This window comes from Galleria mellonella, unplaced genomic scaffold (genome assembly GCF_026898425.1).
Source record: "Galleria mellonella isolate WM207_F2 unplaced genomic scaffold, CSIRO_AGI_GalMel_v1 utg113, whole genome shotgun sequence".
NCBI lineage: Eukaryota > Metazoa > Arthropoda > Insecta > Lepidoptera > Pyralidae > Galleria > Galleria mellonella.
In genome coordinates, this window is record NW_026441975.1 from 577,735 (window position 1) to 600,812 (window position 23,078).

The following is a 23,078-nucleotide window of genomic DNA, read 5'->3' on the forward strand; positions in this document are numbered from 1 at the left end:
ATAAGGCTCTCTCTATATTTTTTTTTTTATTGAAAATATAGACAAGTTAAGGATATGCACCAGTGAAGGGTGATTGATGAGAATTTTGCCCATCATGATAAATTCATCAGGAGATATGATAAACTATCATCGCCTAGGGGGAATAAATAGATATCACCATCTTATCTGATAAATATTTCATAAGGCTCTCTCCATAATTGCATAGGGTTCTATGCAGTTATGATAATATAATGCATATGTATTATTAACTACTGTTATAAACACATGCCTTTTCTTAAGGATAAGCAGATGTTATAATGACTTCCGTGCATTTTCACAAGCTTATGAAAAAAAAAATTCGTAATCGCATTTAAGTACCTATACACAAATTTCAATATACATAATATAAAACAATATATTAAACTATGATGTCGATTCATAAGTTAACAAATTAACTTAGCTATGATTCTACACGTGTATATTTAACTAACTTTTGTCAGAAACTGTGTATACGTGAATTATGGAAATAGGTAACCAATTAGGATAAAATATACACCTTTAATTTGGACCGTCAGGAACACAACTGTGAAAATCACATTCAATTTACAAAAATCGAAATATTATTTTTATTTATATTATATTAGTAAGATTTTAAAATATAACCCTTATTGTGAATGTATTTCGCATTCAATAACTCACAAATATGGCGCCCGCGTTATAACATAGAGTCGCGCGCACCACAGACGCGCGACCTCGTGGCGCGCTCCAAGCCACCTCGTTTCCCGGAAATGGCTGCCGCCGCCATTTTGTCCGCTGCGCCCGCGCACGTTATTGACGAGCTCTCGCGTGGTGACGTACCATGACTGTGGAATGCTGTAATCGATTTAATTGATAAAGCTGTTAAACAAATTGCGCGTATAATATGTAATACCCGCGCTCCCAGAGTTCTTTATTTATTTAATTATGAATTATAGATGTAGAAACAATTATTGGTTACATACTGTTATGTAACTTTACAAAAAACGTTAAACGTTCATTCTTATCCCAATACATAATAGCATAAATAAATAAATTATGTTTTTAGAATTCCACTATTCATAGAAATCTAACGCGATGATTATATATTTATTTACTTCTAAAAATATAACAAAATACTTAGGTATTGATATTTATTTTTATGTACACAGAAAAACACACAATACATTAATACTAATGATTCATTAAAAATAATAACGATAGTATAAATGATGAACTCTGATAACGTAGGTAATCGTAAACTTTTAAAAATAATTGTCATTACAAAAAACATTTATCAAACAATAATATTAATACAATATACGTCAGTGTATGTAAGTTGACATTGATGTGAATTCTGCTGAGTAGTGAAAAAAATCTAGTATATATATACTAGGTTTTTTTTTATATTCTGCTAATATTATAAATTGTTGCTGGGGTTGCCTCAGTTCTGTAGTGCATCAAGGATATTTGCGCATGCGCGTGTGGATTGCTTCTATGCAACAATGCGCTGGAGATACGCGTCCCCGGTGCGCAAGGTGCGGGACAATACCAACAGCATTCTGGGCATGATTGTGAACAGGCTGAATTGTCTATACGTGAATAATTGCTTCAACGTATCACGTGGTAGATGCATAAATAATACACATATCTCTTATTCAATAATAATAAAAGTCGTACTAACATATTTTTAAATCTTACTAACAAATTGAGTTTGGGTGAAAGGGAGTGTTAGTAATGGAGTGGTTAGTCCCTATCGCTATCAATATACCTTATCAGGTCGACCTTCACGCGATTCCCCCTGGAAACTCTGGACTTCGTCACGATGGGCTAACTGACCAGCCTTTTCATCTTCACCAATCATCCCTCACTGGTGCCCCGCCAGTGTATATCGATAGCGCAGGCGGAGTTACCATTCCATCATCATCTATTAAAAAAAAAACCAGATTGAGTCTTTGTTACTCCATAATGTAAAATATAATGAAATAAAATGAATTTGACGATTTGTAGAAATGTTCGGATCTCTGTTACTTATTTCGCTTAAATAACTGAACCAATTTAATTTGGTGCACGAATATCTTAACACAATACTTTATATATCGAATCACCTAATAACAAAATATAAATAACTCAATATATATATATATATATATATATATATATATATATATATATATATATATATATATATATATATATATATATATATATATATATATATATATATATATATATAATAAAATAAAAAAATACATAAATTATACTATTACTTAAATAGATATAATTATTTTAAACATCAGTAGTTTTTACATGTTTTGTTCGTATCCGAGTCTATTTATGGCGTTCATTTAGTGTTTATTATTGGATCAGCCATACTAAATGAATATATTTCCATAATGACTGGTATAGAATCTAAAGTCACGCCACGTGGTATAAGCTAACGGCGTCTGAACACGGCCTTAGTTAGATTATATAGATAAAGCATCGAGTGGCAAAATCAAGTCAAACATTAGTCAACTAATTTAACATTTGGCTGAGTAATTTTAACACTTTTTTTTTTTAATTAAAACAAAATGTGCTTATATTGCATATTTACAGTATTGCAACTAATTGGATTAAATATTTCCCAGCCCAGGTTGATTTTTTTTAATTTAAATTGAGAACAATTTTTTCTGCTATAACAAAAATGTAAACAAGTGTATACGAATTGCTTACAAATTAATATACATGTATTAATTAAAATAGCGACCGTTTTCAATGACATAAAAACAAAAACATATTTTACATATACACTCACATTGTACCTTGTTCTTTTAAATATATTAGTAAGAATTTGGTATCGCGTCTATTTTTCAGTTTAACTTTACAGTATTTCCCATATTATTATTATTATTTCAGCCGCTTACTGTCCATTGCTACCTGAACCTATTTGCTACCTGTCCATTGAACCAAACATAAGCCTTTCCCATAAGGTATAAGGGGAATTTTGCCAGTAGTTACCACGCTAGGCAGGCGGGTTGGCAACCGCAGTTAAGCTTTTACAGATGTTTTAATAAGGATACTACTACCCATCCCTCCACCATTAGCTTTCTTAGTCACCTCTTACAACACCCACGGGAAAGCAAGGGGTGCTCCATTCTATGCCGGGTCCTACACAGCGATTTCCCATATACCAAGTAAGAAATGTATACTATGCTTGTGTGGTCCTGGCGTGGAATAGGTTACCCCTTCCTTTCCCATGGGTAACGTAAGAAGCGACTAAAAAACTCAATAATTGAGGGATGGGCAGCAGTGTCTCTCTTAAAACATCACCAAAGCCTAACTACGATTGCCACCCCGCCTTTAAAACGTAACTACTAGCAAAACCCCTAAGAAGAAGGCTTATGTTCAGCAATAAACAGTCATCAATATCATTATCATAGTACAAACAAATGACTAAAAAAGTTGACCAGTTTTGACAAAGCATTTGTATAAAGACACTCTATCTGTATAATCTAAATTCACTAGAGCAGGGGAGGATTATGAGTAATACCAGTATCATTGCTAACAACCTCGACCTCCAAGTGGTCCCTGAAAACCGTCATGTTGAATTCCAGGTGTACTCATCATGATGGGCTAACTGACCGGTCTATTCGTTCTCACCTATCATTCCATTATCGTCCATTAAAAAAAGTACACGGCATCGTAGTACTAATAACAATACCACATTACTCCCAAAGTATTATTATCCTTTACATACACCATTTCCTTTATAATACATTTCTACCTGAGTTACCCACCCCAAAGTTGTCCTGCGAATTGTATAGACAGCCGAGCATTTTTTTTTTATTATATTTTTAAAACTCGTTCGACTATGCAGTCTAATTTTTCATTGAGTTCGTTACTTACACTGAAGTACTGTAGTTTTGTGATCCACAATATGTTAATTATAAATGCAAATATGTAACAGACATCCATAGCTTTTATTTTAAATTTATCCATGAATTTATATTTTCAGTTGATTGATCATGAATCATGAATTCTAAATTCGTATTTAACCAAATGGAATAATTACATTTTAACTTTCGAATTGTTTACACATATTTCGAATACACTGTCAGGACTTAACGCGATGAATAATTTTTTGCAGATAAATAGTACTTACATACCTGCTTCTTTATTGCTGGTATTCTAAAGTGGTGGCACCACCTCGTGGTCATGATAGGACAAAATTTTTCATCGTGTTAACTTCCAGTAGTATATTTAAAACAAGTGAAATATGATTATGAGACCAATATTTATTTAAATAGTTTTTCACTAATATAAATATCTATTATTACTAAGATTAACTGGCAATGAAAAAAATATTGTCAAATTCAAAATTGAAGAATCGATTTGACGTACTTATCGTGTAAAATACACGCTAATAGTTCCACCTCACCTCCTCTTTTTTGAAGTTATTTTATCATTTTTATCATCTTAGCAGCCGCTAACTATCCACTGCTGAACATAAGCCTTCCCCCAAAAAGTGAATTTTATCAGTAGTTGCTACGCTTGAAAGGCGGGTTGGCAACCACACTTAGGCTTTTAATGATATTTTAAGAAGGACATTGCTGCTCATCCCTCTGGCATTAATCCCTTACTCGCCTCTTACGACACCCACGGCGACTAGATAACTGCTATTGTGATCACGGAATATATACATATACATAGAAGATATATATACATATACATAGAAGATATATATACATATGCATATACTCGTATATGTATATGTATACCTATAACCACTATTTTCAATCGGCTTCAAAATTAAGGACATTCTCAATTCGGATGTATTTTTTTTATTTTCTAGCTTATAACTCCATCAGTTATAAAACGTAAAATTCTTTTTTATTAAATGTGTATGCCTATAGATTGATCCCATAGAAATTTTATTAAAATATGTTCAGTACATTAGTTTTTAAATGAAAATATCTGGTTCTATCACGGTTGAAGTCGATGTCTTTTGTGGAACAAAATCTTTTATTCGCTTACTCTGTTATTATTGTACTTCATGTGCTACACACTAGTCTAGATAAAACTCTTTAGCTAAAGACTCATTAATAATAATTTATATTAATTTAGTTGTCTTTTCCCTAAATCCAAGGTTTTAATACTCTTTAATTTACGTCACCTAAATATTTTTATATTTATAACGACACGTTTGAATATATTCTAATAAAAGATCTTCCCAATACTAAACAACACGAAACATGTTTTTGTTAAATTAATTTAATGATCATAGTATTCACAAAAGACTTAGTTAAAAACAATTCCACAAAAATTTATTGATTCCTTATTTGAAAATTTTATAGTTTGTGCTACATTCAAATTTGTTTTGTATTAAAATTACAAAAAGTAATTGATTGTCATAGAAGTTAATTATTTACTGTAAATATAAAACTCTGTGTCATATATTTACAAAATTAGTATAAAATTAGAATATTACGATAAGGTTGGCTACAAACGTAATTGGATGGTTATAAATGAATGCTTAATTAAATTGAAATTAAATATTGAATGCACTTTATTTTCAGTTCCGTTTTGGTCTTGCATATTTTTTTGTCAATTCATTACTCAGTTGAATTTGTCACAACCATTCTTCAGTCATTATATAACAGTTCTAAGCTTAATTGTTTATAGTTATTAAACTTAACCAAAATGTAAACATACAACTATCAAATCTATTAATTGGTTGAATATTTCTATTTACTACAAATTTCATTTAATGTGTCATTGTAATAATTTCAATAAAACTTGTTTATTTTTCGTTAAGTTCAATTGAAACCGCATCAAAATTTTAACCCAAAATCAACTAAGCTCGCACATGTTTATTATGCTGTCAGCTAAGCCAATCGCCTGTAACCGGTTCTATCGAATATTGCCCTCGTGAACGGCGGGTTGTAAAAATAATTATACGTTAGCAATAAATTAGCGGGAAGAGTTTTACTCAGGAACGATAGGATGTAAGTTAACTCAAAGTTGTCCACAGCTCAATTAAAGGTACTTAGTTCAGCGGCGCGTTTCGTAATGGTGTTGCTAAGTACATAACTGAATTGTACTGGTAATTCCATTTGCTTAGTGCTTTACTTATTGTTTTTTTTTTTCTAAATTTATTTTTTATTTGAAATAAGCAATTGCCGTGTTTCTTGTCCGTTCTTCTCGGCTTAAATTGTATTCCGAACAAGGTGGTAGACTCATAGAAAAAATGAACTTAGTGCAAATGTAAATAAAACAAATAATTCAACCGACTATAAGACAGTCTACTAGTTTTTTTATTATCGTCATCATATCAGCCGTTAACTGACCACTGCTGAATATAGCCCCCCCCCCTTCCCCTCCATAAGGGGGATTTTTCCAGTAGTTGCCACGTTTGATAGGCGGATTAGCAATCGCAGTTATATTTTAGATGATGTTTTAAGAAAGGTGCTGCTGCCCATCCCTTGACCATTAAGTTCTCTTAGTCGCCTCCTACGATACACACGGGAAAGGAGGTAGTCGCCCGTTCTATGCTAGGACCACACGACAACGCTTGTCTACTCGTACTGAGGTCCAAAATAAATAATACAAATAAAAAATCAATCAATCGATTGAATGCGTTGATTTACTACTAATTTCATTTATTTATTATTTCTGTTATATTTTCAATAGTCTTTGTTACCTTTTCATTAAATTCTATTGAAACAAACTATACCTATTATCTGTAACTGGAGCATGCTATTGTGCAAAGTTATTATATTATCTTTTTTTTTTTTTTAAGTAATATTTAACTGTTATATATATATATATATATATATATATATATATATATATATATATATATATATATATATATATATATATATATATATATATATATATATATCTACTATGTAAGTATGTTCCTATACATACTTACAGATCGGTCTCATAGAAATTTTATTAAAATCAGTACAATAGTTTATTTTTTAAATTGAAATAACTGGCTTTGCCACAATTGAAGTCAGTTTTTTTTTTTTTTGTGGGACGCAATCTTTAAATATGCATTGTTTGCTTCAGATTAAGAAACAGAATAGTGTTTATCTCGATAAGAAAAAAATGGACTCGATAGATAACGTATGGTTTAAAACAACGTTTCCGAACTAGTAATACAAGTAAATGTGTGATGTTAAATATCAGACCGCAGAAAAAAATTGTATTCCGAATGTCCCAAGACCGCATTAACCTCTGAATTTTCAAGTTCGTATTTGAATCATATTACATACTTTTTTTTAAATACCATGGACCAATAGCTTTACTTGTAAGAGACCAACATTTATTTAAATAGTTTTACACTAATATAAATTAGCTTGGTTCACAAATTATGATACCCTGTGTTATGAGGAACCAGGAAATACATCTGGAGACACAACCCAAAACACCCAAAACCGAACCAATTCAAGAAACTAAATTTTCTAAAACTAAATAAAGAAAATTAAACCCAGGACCTCATTTACGCAAAGCGACGTAGGGCGATACAGAGTTTGGAGGTAGTCACTTGCTCCATCCGTCGGAGGATATATAAAGCCGTCACCCGAGTCTTGTTTTGTACATGTTAATGTAAATTAACAAATTTCTTTTTGTCAACAGAGCGAGAAATGGCTGGCGTTCGAGAATCTAAAAGAAGAAATTCAAGAGAAGATTCGAAAATTAGAAGAAGAACGACATACAGTGGATCTCTGGTCCTGCGGAGCTGAATGGGGTAGAAAGAGACGTAAGAGGCAGGTCACAGTGACCCCACCTTACGTGGTGTATATGTTACCAGACGCTGATATCATGGAAGACTGGAGACTAGTTAGGAAATTATTGGAAAGAACCGATTAAGTAACTATCACATTTGTTCAGCATTGATTGTGTTTCCGAATTATTTTACTAGTTGCAATTTGTGACTTTGCGCTCTTAAATTGCGAAAAAAAGATCCCTGGTTATCTTTATTCAACAATTACCGTAATGGTTCGTTTATGTACCATATTTTGTTCAATTCCGCGTGTCTTTGTAACAAACATGCAAATAGATTCATAAACTTTCAAATTTTATAATAAAATTCTTCTTATTTCGACATTCAAATATTACAAAGATCATTATTATAAAGCATGATAAAGATTTTTTTTTTAATATTAAAAAATACAAAATTGTTGCTGAATAGAAATTAATCAAATTTTCCCCCAAACAAATAAAAAATAAAAATTCCACTTTACGTTATAAAAATGTTTAATAAATCAAGTTTTTTATCCAAATAACTTTTCATTTGGATAAAAAAAAGCTAATTAAATTTATTTTGTCATATATTTGATCTAATTTTTCTATTATCTGTTACAACACAATCAATGCGAAAATGTTAGTTTATTAACAATTCTATTATTATAAAAAGGTAAATCTGTATCACTATAGTTGATTGAATGAATGGTATTTATACTTTGGTGAAAATGGTAAGGATAGGAAGAGAAACTTACAAATAAATAAGTGCTAAATTAAGTGAAAATGTTTATAACGTTTACAAAATTTTATGTAATTTTCTTCGTTCGTGTATATCTGTTTATCCTAGTTTATATGTCATTCATTTTGAAATTAATTTCTAACATCCATTTGGGCTGAAATTTATCATACGTGATAAATTTGTAAGAAAATATTTTTCATCAAATATTAACCATAATATTTTTTGGTTAACTTCTGTTATTTTTTTAGTTAATGAAGATTATTGAAACCTTGTCATTTGTGTAATACATTTTTGATCTTTGGATTGTGGAATCATTGTTAATAGCATTAACATGTAATTATGTATAGAAACATAAAATGTCAAAGATTTGTTTCACGGCTAAAAAAGTAACCTTTTATGAGTACTTATACAAAACAAAGATTGTCTTTGAAATTATTGTTTTTTTTTTTTACTTTTAAAACAATACAGTTTAACCACAAAAATAAAGTTTGTATACAATTAACATCAAATTAGGCTCAAATATTTGCATTTAATGTAAAATAGCCTTGCTCCATCGATAACTATTATGTATCTATTTAACATCATCTCTATACATTGTATGTACTCTGCATTGCAAACATTTAACCTGTGTATTTGCATGTACATAGAACATAATTAAAAAAAAACCTGCATATGTCACTTTTTAATAAAAAAAAAAAAAAAATGTAGATAACTAGTTATTAGTTCACTGACCGGTCACATATACATACAGCAGTGACGAATAAAATCATTTTTTACCAATTTTTTGTACAAACTTTTTTATCTTATCGTAGTCAACAAAAAAAAAATTAAGTTGACTATAATTTTTATCTGATTCCGTATAACAATTTAAAAAAAATGTTGATTATTTTCTTTCTATTATGTCTGCTACAGCTCTATACGTTGAATAAGAATTTTGCATTTAGTTTTGAATAAACTAATTAAAACGAATATATTTATGTTTTATTTTTTCTTTATAGATTTTAGTGTGATTTTTGACGAATTTGATATTGTGATTTATTATGAGTTGTTTGGTTATGGGTTCGAACCCCGCTGAATACAAATATGTATTAAAAGTTTCATAACCACACATTATATTTTTGTCATACTCGCGCTCACGTCACAATCTCTCATGACTAAGGATCACGAATTGTTTCCGAAACAGGTTGAGCTTTTTCAATCTAATTAAATGTAAATTAAAACGGTAATTATTATATTAAAATAATATATTTTAATATTAGGTGTAGACATTTGAAAAAGGTATATGTTTATAACTGCGCTTGGTTTAGGACTATTTAGCGCTATGTTCAGATCTATTTACTAAGTATAATTTCGTTATGTTATTAGTTAAACATTTAGCGGTCAATACAGAATGTGGCCTCCATAGGTAAGTATGTATGTAGTATACCTGAGTGAGGTATATGAAATATATTATTGCAATTGTAAAATAATATATAAAAATATTAATGGGTGTGAATATTTGTATATAAATGAAATTAGAAGCAATAGAATGTTTAATGACAACAGTTTTTCATTTCTCCAAATAATTATATTGAATATATATTGAATACTCTTTTTGCCCGATACTTCGATTGGATTTCTAAAATATGATACCAATTAAATAGGCTACTTCTAGATTGCGTATCAAGATAAAACTTAAACCACATTTTAAGTTACACCTAGAACATAACTTGAAAATCGCATCCAATTTAGTGCAGTAGATTTTTCGTGATGCCGCAACAAACAAACAAAATTTCCAAAAAAATATTGTTTTTGGTCTTTATTAGTCTTATTTGGACCCCTTGTATTATTTTTTCTCAAATATTTTTCATGTACAGACATCGCCTAGTTACAATTTTATAATATTAAAGATTTATAAATAAGATTATTCACTAATCTACTAATTGATAATTGCTCGACTAGTGACAGAAAGAGCTGTGCTGGGAATTTCTCTAAACGATAGAATCTGATAAATTACTGATATAGCTTAACGACATATATGATACTTCAACCATATATCCAGTATGTCATATCTGCCGTAGAACTGACAACTGTTGATATAGGTATATTTCGAAGTGGAGACTGCGAATTAACAAGCATAGTTTAGGACGACCTGTTACTAGATGAAGTAACAACATACGCAGAATAGCTGGTTGCAATTGGAATGCAGTATCTATCCTATGTTGCTGTTACTGAAGACTATAATGTTATGCTTCTGTATCCAGTAATTTCAATTTCCATCCCATCCCTCAAACACCGCTGCTGCACGACAGAAACACGCTAATTAGTTATTTATTATAGTAAGTAAAAACTTTAAGATGCATGGCGTGAAAATAATACTTTCGAAGTCAACCTAACAGTTTGTCGCAATTTTTTGATATCACTTGTTAACGTCGATGTATGTTGTCTAAAATTGAATTTACAACATCTTTATGGGTTAGTACAGTTCTACATGACAGTACCTACTTAGACTAGCAATAAAGTTCGATATTTATATATTAGTTTCCCCTAGACATTAATGGCGGGAAAAACGGTCATCTCCAATTTCGATATTCTACTTTAGAGAGCCGATATTTAATATATTCGTTATAAGATCAATATATTTTATTTATCCATTAAAATAATTGTATCATTATGGCAGTAAAAACCAAAATAATGTTATAAACCTAGTATGCTCACATACTAAATTATAATAAAGATATTTAACTCGACTTCAAATATTTCTGAACTGTTTCTAATATCTTTGGCAGGCTAATACCAAAAATGTCAATGATATTTATAATATTATTTAATAACTGTACTTCGCGAGTTAAGGGAGCGTAGGTTAGTTTTGATTGACGGGATATAGATATTCTAACTACAATATATAACTCTATGATAGTATTTATTCTTTTATTGTAGAAAAGTAAACTATACATATAGTATAGTACAAGTATGCAAATAGTATTAATATAATATCTATATATATATATATATATATATATATATATATATATATATATATATATATATATATATAGTTATTAGTTAATTACAAACAGTAATAACAAAGAAGAGTTATCATATATTACAATCAAAATAATCTCAAATAACGGGAAGCACTCAAAAAGTTAATTCTATATATATAATATATCTGAGGATATATATATATATATAATATATTGTAATATACTGATATGGAATGTATGAATGAAAACTCTTTGTATTGTTATAAAACAATGAAGGCATTCTAATTTTACTTATATACTAGCTAAATCCCGCGGCGATACTCACGTACATCAGTATGTAAGTATCCAATGTATTAAGTTAGGACATAATCTACTCGTCCATCTAAATTTTACACAAATCTGTTCTACTGTTTAAGCGTGATTGAGTAACGAACATCCAAACATCTTTACAAAGTTTTACATGCATAACACTAGTCTTATCCGCATAAATAAATAAATAAAATAATCTATATAATTAATTTAAGATACAAACCTATCCGTGTATGAAAATCAAATCCTTACAAAACGAGCATGCGGCTCGCCTGATGGTGACTACCGCCGTCCATGAGCACCCGCAACACCAAACGCATTGCAGGTAAGATGCCGGCCTTTTAAAAAGGAATATGCTCTTGAATATTATGCTATCGTATCGGTTCGGAAAAACTACTACTGTAAGTTTTTTTTTACAACACATGGGGCAAACGAACATGCGGCTCACGTGACTACCGCCGCCCATGGTCACCCACAACACCTACGGCATTGCAGGTGTGCTGCCGGCCTATTAAAAAGGAATATGCTCTTTTCTTGAAGGTTATGTTGTCATATCGGTTGATTTCAAAACGGGGTTATAGGTAGAAAAAGTGCCTTGAAAAACATACGGTAGTAGGACCATCACAAACAAACCTCTATCCTTACCTCCTCATAAATATTCACGTCCATAACTGCAGTAGGACTTTAGAAATAGCATTGCTTAATAGTTTATTGTAGCGATAGCATGATTTTGTCATTTTGTCATTAAATAATGCAGAGATAAATCTTACAACATCTAGATGCAAATAGAAATAGCTATACCCTGCTAAATATAAATCTAATGTAATTATATATTTCACTGACTTGGCAGGTACGCCATCACACATCTGAATTCCAACTACGAGGAAAAATGTCGCTAATTAGTGGAAAATGGTTACGTAATTTTCAAAATTAATTCTCGGTTGAAATATTAAAGTAATTTAGTTATATAGATGACTCTACTAAAAAGAGATGCTTTTTTTGACGACACGACGATGAAAAGACGACATAACTCCTTATATATTATAAATATATACGTAAAAGTTCACAAAGATAATACACGTTTGTTGCTCAATCACACTTCAACGGGTGAACGGATTTGTATTAAAATTTTGATACGGATAGGTTGTATTCTAAGTAAACACGTAAGATACTTTATATGTATATTCAAATAGTGAGTGTATAATTAGGTCGGATACATTCATCTTAGTGGCACATTTAAATCGGTGATACAATCACTTTGATTTTTTATATATGTATGTAATTTGTATATTAATGTTTTACAATTGTACTGTTTCTTTGAGTATTAATAAACACATTAATTGCTCTACTCTTAGCGTGATTTCCATTTTGTCAACAATATCAAAATATTTAAAATATTTTGTAAACCCGACTATAATTTGGTATGCACGTAAGTTATTATTTATATTTGATACAAATACCATCTCCATATAGGGAAAAAAAGATTTTAGAATGGCGACCGCGTACGGGTAAACGCAGTGTAAGACGACCCCTCACAAGATGGAATGATGACCTGAAATGCATTGGCAAGGAGTCAGTGCATGCAGGTGGCTCAGTTCTTTATGGCAGTCTTTGGGGAGGCTTATGTCCAGCAATGGACGAATAATAGCTGAAATGATGATGACTCTCCATACAACTGCTTCGCTAAAAATAGATCAACTTTTTTATACATGTGTGCATAAATACAGTACATGGAGTACATTTATACTAAGCATGTGGAAGAAGTTCATAATATAAAGTTAAATTGAAAAATAAAAACGATACAAAATTCTTACGAATATATTTGAAACTATTTTAAAGAATAAAGTAGAAATAAATATATGTTTTATTTTTAAAACATAATAAATAGAGTTTTTAATTAACAAATGTATATAATTTATAAACAATACGTATATTATGAATATACGTATTGTTATATTATGTCAGAGAAAATTGTTACAAATTCTAATTTGAAAAAAAATTGGTAATTTTTAATCCAATTACTTTCAATACTAACAATTAAAATTGTTTTGTTTTGATTTTAAAAAGAACTTGCCATATGTCAAATTACCTGACAAAATTTTTACACATTCTTATACTCGATACTATATTAATAATTAATATATATAGATAATAATACTATTCAATGTATAAGCAAAAATAAGTAACTTAAAAAAGGAGAAGGTTCTCAATTCGTTTGAGATTCTTATTTTTTTTTTATTTATTTCTGTATTTATTTTTTTTTAGTATATTACGCAATTTTTTCATCTAATTTAAACCGATTCTGAGAATTCTTTCAATTTTTTCTATTAATTTAGTAACTACTGAAGCTGTAGCTTTCAATGCAAAATAAAAAGAATTAGACACGGATGTCTTAAATATAAATATTTTAATTCTAACGTATGTACTTAATATTTCATTGTCCATATTTTAGCTGAGTAAAACATACTAGTTTTCCATGCGTTTTTTTTTTTTAATTGAAACGATTTTAAATCTATTAAATTATAAGACAGATAAAGTTTTTAAGACAAAACCTTTACAATTCAAATACAACAAATGTAAGATACTTTAGATGATATAAGAAAAAAAATTAAGCATTTCCCTATATAATTTTTTAAAAATACATTATATTGTTTTTTTTTCTTTCTTTTTCAAACCTAATAAGTCTGTTATCCAAAAGTGAATAAATGAATATACATCTACACTGAAAAATGATGAGTAAATACTAAGAAGAGGATCTACGCCGTCTAAAGGCATGACTCATGAGCATGATCGATGACAATTAATCATCGTTTAAGTATGTCATATATAGGAAACAGATGTGATTGGACGAATGTTAGAATATTTCCTCACATTCCGTAGACGAACTCTTTATACACAGACATTTTTATAGCCTTATTTTTCTTTTTCTGTTCTGTTACTATGTAACATTCTAAACCAATTTTTACGATGTTCATTTAATTTCGTTCTGATTTATATAAAGTGTGATCGATTTATGTTTTTACTATCTATAAGGGTATTAAATAATAAGGGATGAAATAAAAATCGTTAGCATCCTTTGGAAGATGCAATATGTCCAATAAAATATGAATCGAAAAATGATAAAAAAATTTGAATATGCCTTACTAATACAGTACATGAACTGTTTTGGTAGTATGGAGGGACAAATATTTTTGTCATTATTGAATTTTTGTTTCATGAATTTGCTGTATTAATACATTTTATAGCATGGGTGGATTCTTAGTTTTACGTACTGCTAACGATTTTGATTTCACCCTATATAAAGATACTAATATATAAAAAATATATCATATAATATCTTGCTAATCAAGTAATTTTAAACTACTCAAATATTGAATAACAAACAAACTGTTCTGGCGTGCCTGAACCTGCCTGCCTGTGGCCAAGTATCTTGCTTATCCTTCGGGCTATGTCGGTTATTTTAGTTGCGTTTCTGCATATTTATCGCGTAAGAGAGTTCACGTGTGGTCCCAGTAGAATAGGCCACCTCTTCACTAGTGTCGTAAGATGCGACTAAGGGATCTTATTTTTTTTATATTACTTAGAATGGCAAACAAGCTGACGGTCTACTTGATGGAAAATGGTATCCGTCACCTATAGACATGAGCAATACCATGGTCATAACAGGGTACACTGTTTCGTCCATGATACTCCCCATGCGTTGCCATTACTGAGAACTCAGGTGTTATTCCTCTGTACCCTGTAAATTCACTGCCATATCCCATCTTTCAAACCGAAACACAGTCATGCAAACACAACTGCTTCACGGTAGAAACACGAATGGGACAGAGGTACCCAAGCGAACGACTTTTGTACAAAGTCTTCCTCTGGTATTACTTAATGATCGAGGGATGGGCAGCAGTGTCCCTCTTAAAACATAACCAAAGCCTAACTGTGGTTGCTAACTCACCTGCCAAACAGTTTATATGAAAATTCATCAATTTTGAAAATTAGTCATTTTAAAGGGAGCACAGTGTAAAGATGAAAAGTAGAGTTGTTTATATTGTGCTTATACTGAGAAATGAAAACATTGTAATTTTTTTTTGAATATTTTATTTTTAGTAATGTAAACTTTCTAAGAATCGATACTAGTTATGTAGCTAACGGAAAATTTATTATAGATTTCTATTAATACAATATAAGAAAATATTTTTTCCTCAAACATGCTTGAAAATGTGAGCATTATTTTGACAGTCTTCTTCGAGATAAATCAAAATTGCCGTACTGGCCAGATATATGCGTGCAGCGGCCGGCAAAAGTTGTATGAAAATCCATATCTGTCGTGTTTTGCAGCCAGATAAATTACTATGTAAACTTATATCTGTCCTGTAATTTAAAAATGGAATGACCTTTTACATCGAAACATGGCTACTATAATTTTGATGTTACTTCTACTGTTATAGGTATTTAATGTATCTATTGTACAAATATTTTTTTTTTACAACACAGGGGGCATACGAGCATGCGGCTCACCTGATGGTAAGTGACTACCGCCGCCCAAATATTAATATATTGTGCATAGATTTCTTACAAAAGTAGACAGTTATCCATAATTTTTATTGTTTTCTAACTAACTAGCCGCGGTTTCGCACAAGTACGATTTTTTTAACCCAAAACAGTATTTTCCGTACAATTTTTTAAACATTATCTCTCATACAAACCTTGTCCTAGTAATTACAAATACAACAAAAAATAATAAGCCAAATACGTGTAGCTGTTCTAAAGTGATGCGTGTACATATATACATATGGTAATTGATTTATTAGTTTTTATTATTGTAAAAGTAAAGTATAAACGGAGCCATACTCGTATGTTTAATATACTTAGCACCTTAGGATATTAGTGGTATTAAGACTTTTTATGCATCTTAGAATGGCAAACAAGCTGACGGCCCACCTGATGGAAAGTGGTAACCGTCGTCTATAGACATGAGCAGTACCATGGACGTCACTGAGTATATACTCTTTCGCCCATGATACCTCCCATGCGTTGTCATTCTTGAGGACTCAGATGTTATTTCTCTGTACCCTGTAAATTTCCGCCATATCCTACCCTTCAAACCGAAATACAGCCATGCAAACACAACCGCTTCACGGTAGAAACACGATTGTTAATCAGTTTAAAGCCATATAATTACCTGCAAAAAAAACAAAAACAACAAAAAAGTGTTTTCTTTGTCTTTGTGAAAACTTCTTTTTTTACAAGCATTATTCTATTAACAAATTACTTTGGACGGACAAGCTGTTGGTTTCTTTCAAATTAATTGCGTTATCAATTAGTAAATATTACAAATTCCAAATCCAAATTAATTCCACATAAATTCCAAAAGTTCTGATACAAAAAATTCCATTCTTGTAATTGTTTATTTTTATAATAAGTTTACTATTGTAATCTTTTAGAGGAAACAATAAAGAGTATCTATCTATCTGTCTGTCTATCCACTCTAATAAATCATTAATTCTCCTTTTCACTTTGGGTTTGTTGGAAGAGAGCTCTCCTAGAGATAAGCTCACCTTTGAACTTTCGCTATTATATTTCTTTCCATAGTATTAATGTGTACAACAAATTATAAATAAACAAATATAAATATTAATGTTATTCAAGTACAAACAAATCAGCAGTAATTGATTCAGTACTGATAATGTAAATTTAGCTATTTAAATATAATTATAGCGCATTTTATCTTCATGCCATTTTTTTTAAGGATAAGCTGAGAGAAACGAGTACAAAAAAAGCTTTTTCTTACATTATCTAAAATGCTGTCTTCACGCCTTTTCTTTTACGGATAAGCTGAAAGAAGCGAATGCAAAAAGCCTTTTTTATTACAATATATAAAATAAGTACTATTTAATTATTAATATTATTTTAATATTATTTATGATTGTGTTCTACAAAAAACCCTACTTCAATTGTGTCAAAACCAATTATAATATTCAAAACTAAATTACAGAACTGAATTTGATAAAATTTCTATAGGGTCAATCTCTATGTACATATATTCTTTCCGATAAAAAAAGAATTTACCAAGTATGTGTATAACTGGAAGAGTTACAAGTTAACAAACAAAAAATATAACCAAAAGAATTTCCTTCTTTTTAAAGTCGATTGAAAAGAGTCGCTTTCTCAGAATACATTTTATGGTTAAATATAATGTTTAGTAAAATACAAATAACTGCTGTTCAATTCCGGTTCTCGGCGTTAGATTCGTTGACATGGACGCGATAGGCACGAGTGCTATAGCTAGAAAATATATTTACGTTTACTTTAGGATACTATCATATAGTTTTTCCATCTACGAGTATTACCTTAGAATTTGCGCACTAACATATGAATTAATTTTCTATTGTAAGAATGTTATTTATAATGTTGTAAGAAGTTTATTACGGCATTGTAGATTCCTTATTTCGTTTCTTTTTAATGAATGACTAATGTTTTATGAAATCTTGATACTTTGGACATTGTACTGTAATCTAAATATATATCTAAATATAATCTAATAAATAATCTAAACTAATATTGTAAAAATTTTTGTTTGTAATGGGTAAAACAAAGCATAAGCATATATATATATATATATATATATATATATATATATATATATATATATATATATAGTCCCGCACGACGTTGGAGCAGGTCGCTAGTAAGAAGTAAATTAAGATTAAATTATGTTATAATTGTTGAAATGTTGGAATACATTTCAAATGTTAATCAAGCATAACATTTGGACTCATTGTTCTGTTGGCAACGCTAACAAAATTATAAGGCTCAGGGGTCATCCATAAATTATATCACAAGGGAGGGAGTCAACAAAGTGTGACATTGTGTGACAAGAGGTGGAGGGAGTCACAAATTTCGTGACGTGACATCAAACACATCACAAAAATATTTTCTACTCTATCCATAAATGTAAAATAATTTTTAAATTGCTGTTTTAAGTTTGCTGTGTTAATTTAATCATTTCTAGATGTACAATTGCAAAATATGTTAAATATGTGACATCAAACTAGAAGGTGACTCTCACAAATGTGACAACTTTGACAAGAACGGGAAGGGATCAAAATAATGAAATTCGTCTAAGATCATTTATGGATGACATAGGGACTTAGAGGGCTGTTTAATCCTATGAAATCGAATCTCGCTAAATAAATGCCTCATATTTAATGTTTATTCTAAAATTGACGGCTTGATTCATTTTTTAAAGATAAAGATAAATTTATTTGCAAACATGTGTACATAGTACGTGCAAAGACATACTTGTTATTTATTGTAGAATTTGTATAGTTCTAACATGTTTTGCTAACATTAGCGTGTAAAACGTTCTTTCATTTTTTTCATTTAATTTGATATATTCAATAGAAATGCATAAGTGGATGATATAAAAATATACTTAATTGTTGTTCCGTGACATACGTGACACAAAGTTAAAATCTTCATTATTGTTATTTTTATAAAATTAAACGTGATCATTATGCCACAAGGAAATTTTATATTTGTTTATTTATTTAAATAACTTTATTGATTAAAAGGGAATATGATACAAAAGGCGGACTTTATGCATTCTTTTAATGGGTGTAAATGGCATAACAACCCCGCCTGCGCTATCGGTATACACCGGCGGGGTACCAGTGAGAAGCAATAATAAATAAAATAAAAATAGGTGAGGATGAAAAGGCAGGTCAGTTGGCCCATCGTGACGAATTCAACGATAAATTAGTCACGATAGTTTCCAGCGAGAACAGCGTAGAGGTCGACCTGACAGGGTATATTAATAGCAATGGGGACTAACCTTCCCATTACTAACAATCCTTACCCCCTGCTAATAGAATTCTCTATTACGTTGTTACTAAATTAGGTTTAGAAACATGTCAATGTCTTTTATTTTAATAATATTACGGATATAATTATAGGCACAAATAATAATATTATAATAATTTGCACAAACAATGGGGAATACATTTATTTGTATACGTAAATAATTACTAAATGAGGATTTATTTATTATTATCTTTTATGTTTTAACGTTTAACATTATCAGATGTTCGTACTTATCGTAAATCTAATATTTTAAATGAATAAATGAATGACTATACTTTATTTGCATTATACAATATTGGAAATAAATAAGGCAATTTACAAACACAACAATACAATTGTATAAGTACATTAAGGCGGTCTTATTGCTGAGAGCAATCTTTTAATAAATATTTCTCTTCTTTTTATCAAATATTTTATAATTTTATTCTGTTTAAATTACACGCAAAAAACTGTAAAAGTTTATGTACGATATTAACTTTACTACATACATTTATATTCAATTACTTTTGTTAGACTCTTATCGAAATTTAGTCATTACATACTTCTCTCTACATTTTGTTATATTCAATTATATTTTTATTAATTACTTGAATGTGAAAAATGTAAGAATTATTAAATACATAACTTAAAAAAATCCCAAAGATGTAAATATCAAATGTAATTACCACTAATGCATTATTAATAGTATTTATTATTATTAGTAATAGTATTTATTATATATTTTTTTAAACTCAGCTATTGCTTGACTTTGTTGTAACAAAGATAATTTTAATTTGTCGGCAAATAATTCTAAACTAGTTAGCAATGGAATAATCTAACCATTGCTATATAGAGTTTGAAGCAGTAATAATATATTTATTACTACTTAATGCTATTAAAAGTGGCAAATTATAATGTTTTTTATAAGAGATGATATTGATCGTGTGGTCCCGGCATAGAATAACCACCCCTTCTTAACCTGTGGGTGTCATAAGAGGCGACTGAACGAACTTAATGCTAAACGATATAATATAACAATAAAAGCCTTACTACGTTTGCTAATTCGCCTACCAAGCGTGGCACCTACTAGCAAAACTCGCCTTATGACTGCCTGTGTTCAGCAGTGGACAATATAACGGCTAATATGATGATGATGATGATAATAAGAGATGATTAATAATAAAGCCAAAAGACATTTCAGTTTCACTAATTCGGTGATAAAGAATATTAATCAAATTAATCCTAGTGATGGCGAAAGGCCATTGTGTTTTGATTGTTTGTGTATATGTAGTGTATATATATGTGTATATATGTGATAATATCTATATAATAGTGCGGCATCTACCCTGTCTTTTTCTCAACGTCCTTTACACAAAGGTTGTCTGGAAGAGATTGCTTAGCGATAAGGCCGCCTTTTGTATCACTTCTTATTAATATTTACTGTATTTGTTATTTTTCTTTTTACTTGGTGCAATAAAATGTACAATAAATATAATAGGCTCGTCTCCTACCTCAATGGATTCAATATGCGACTGCATTTGAGGTCATGAGTATATTTGTTTATTTTAATACCTACCTAAGTATTTATCATTCACATTGTAATAATTAAAACTATATTTCACAAAAAATCTGCTTCAATTGTGGCAACACCAGATATTTTGTTTTAAAAACTAAACTTTTGAACCGATTTTGATAAAATTTCTATAAAATCGACCTATAAGTATGTCTTTTCAGAAAAAATAAAGAAATTTCCAAAAACACGGTTTACAAGTAACGAAATTATGGGGTAGCAAACAAGAAAAAACGACCAAATTGACACCCTTCTTTCTGAAGTCGGTTGTAAACGATTTTTAAAAGCTACATTGTAATGAGGAATGAGTGTTTCTAGATAAGGAATTTATCATTATGTCAACTGTATGACGTCAATATTTTTATTTTTATAGTGTCGCTATCACTGAGCAAGTTTACTTTGAGTATAAGTACTTGCTAGATAATATAACCGCACACCGGGGTAAGTTTTCTTCACATTGGACGTGGTTCCTTGGTAGGAGATTTCTTTTTATTTATTACAAGCAACCCTCCCCGGCTTCGCACGGGTGCACACTACATTTCATCATATCAGAAATCTCTAAAATTATCAGTGTTTCTCTTGAATCACTCTATCTATTAAAAAAAAACGCCCAAAATTCGTTGCGTAGTTTTAAAGATTTAAGCATACATAGGGATGAACAGACAGCGACAGCGACTTCATTTTATACTATGTAGTGATATTTACTTAACAATGAAATGTGATACAAAAGGCTGAAAGAAAACCCTTTAAGGGATAATTCCGCCTGCGTACATTTTTATTGTAACCTACTATCTATACCTAAATGATTGTACAAAAGCATATAAATACTAGAAGGAGACTTTGTACAAAAGTCGTTTGCTTGGGTACCTCTGTCCCATTCGTGTTTCTAACATGAAGCAGTTGTGTTTGCATGGCTATGTTTCGATTTCAAGGGTGGGATATGGCAGTAAATTTATAGGGTACAGAGGAATAACACCTCAGTTCTCAGGACTGGCAACGCATGGGGAGTATCATGGGCGAAACAGTATATCTTGTTATGACCACGGCATTGCTCATCTCTATAGGCGACGGTTACCACTATCCATCAGGTGGGCCGTCAGATAATTTGCCATTCTAAGTTGCATAAAAAAATATATTGTTAATATTAATGTATGGGTTTTTTATAACTTGTGTAATAAAATATTGCAGATTTTACCGAGAACATAAATAATAATAATATTAAATCTTTATTTACCACTCACAAGAAATACTTTACAGAGTATATACATATTTAGGTTTTTATCTAAAAAAATATTAATCCTTGTGAAAGTCTGAAGTCTGAATTAGGTCTAAACCTGTACTACAGATCTCCAGACTCTCTCTATGGTCTTATATTACATTATTGTATATATACATAATTATATAAAAACAGTTATTACGCGGTAAGTATTTTTGGTATTGTTGTTTTGGAGACGCAAATAACGGGAAAGAAATGCATTTTCATAGAACTTAACAACTAAATTGTGTTTATCTTATGAAATAAAATCATGATGAATCATGTAAATAAATCGTGATCTTCTAAACAAGTTGGACCTACCAGACAACAATGCTTTTTGATTCATTTTCTGTAAATATGATCTCATCTGGTATGGTATGGTCACAAAAAACCAACTTCAACTGTGACGTTATCAGTTACTTAGATTAAAACATGTTTTTGATTTACTGTTCATCCCAAAGGTTGACTGGTAGAGAATGCTACTAAGCCCGTCTTTTGTACCATATTTTTTTCGGTCAATAAAGTTATTTAAATAAATAAATAAATAACAATTATAATAGATAGCATGGAATGCGATGCTGCTTCTAAACGGCATATCAAGACATACGCCAGTATTTAATAATAATATAATAATAAGAATTTAATTAGACCTCCAGGAAACTAACTGTGAAA

The 23,078-nt window shown here is 30.2% G+C and overlaps 1 protein-coding gene across 1 annotated transcript in view; it reads left to right on the top strand.

Moving 5' to 3' along the window:
• The window catches only part of LOC113513025 (breast cancer metastasis-suppressor 1-like protein), a 126,327-nt gene extending 117,166 nt beyond the window's left edge, over positions 1–9,161 (top strand). Inside the window, exon 4 of the mRNA XM_031910952.2 lies at positions 7,624–9,161. Coding sequence (XP_031766812.1) covers positions 7,624–7,857 — 234 coding nt within the window. The 3' untranslated portion in view covers positions 7,858–9,161. The remainder of the gene's footprint in view (positions 1–7,623) is intronic.
• The last annotated feature ends 13,917 nt before the right edge of the window (positions 9,162–23,078 follow it).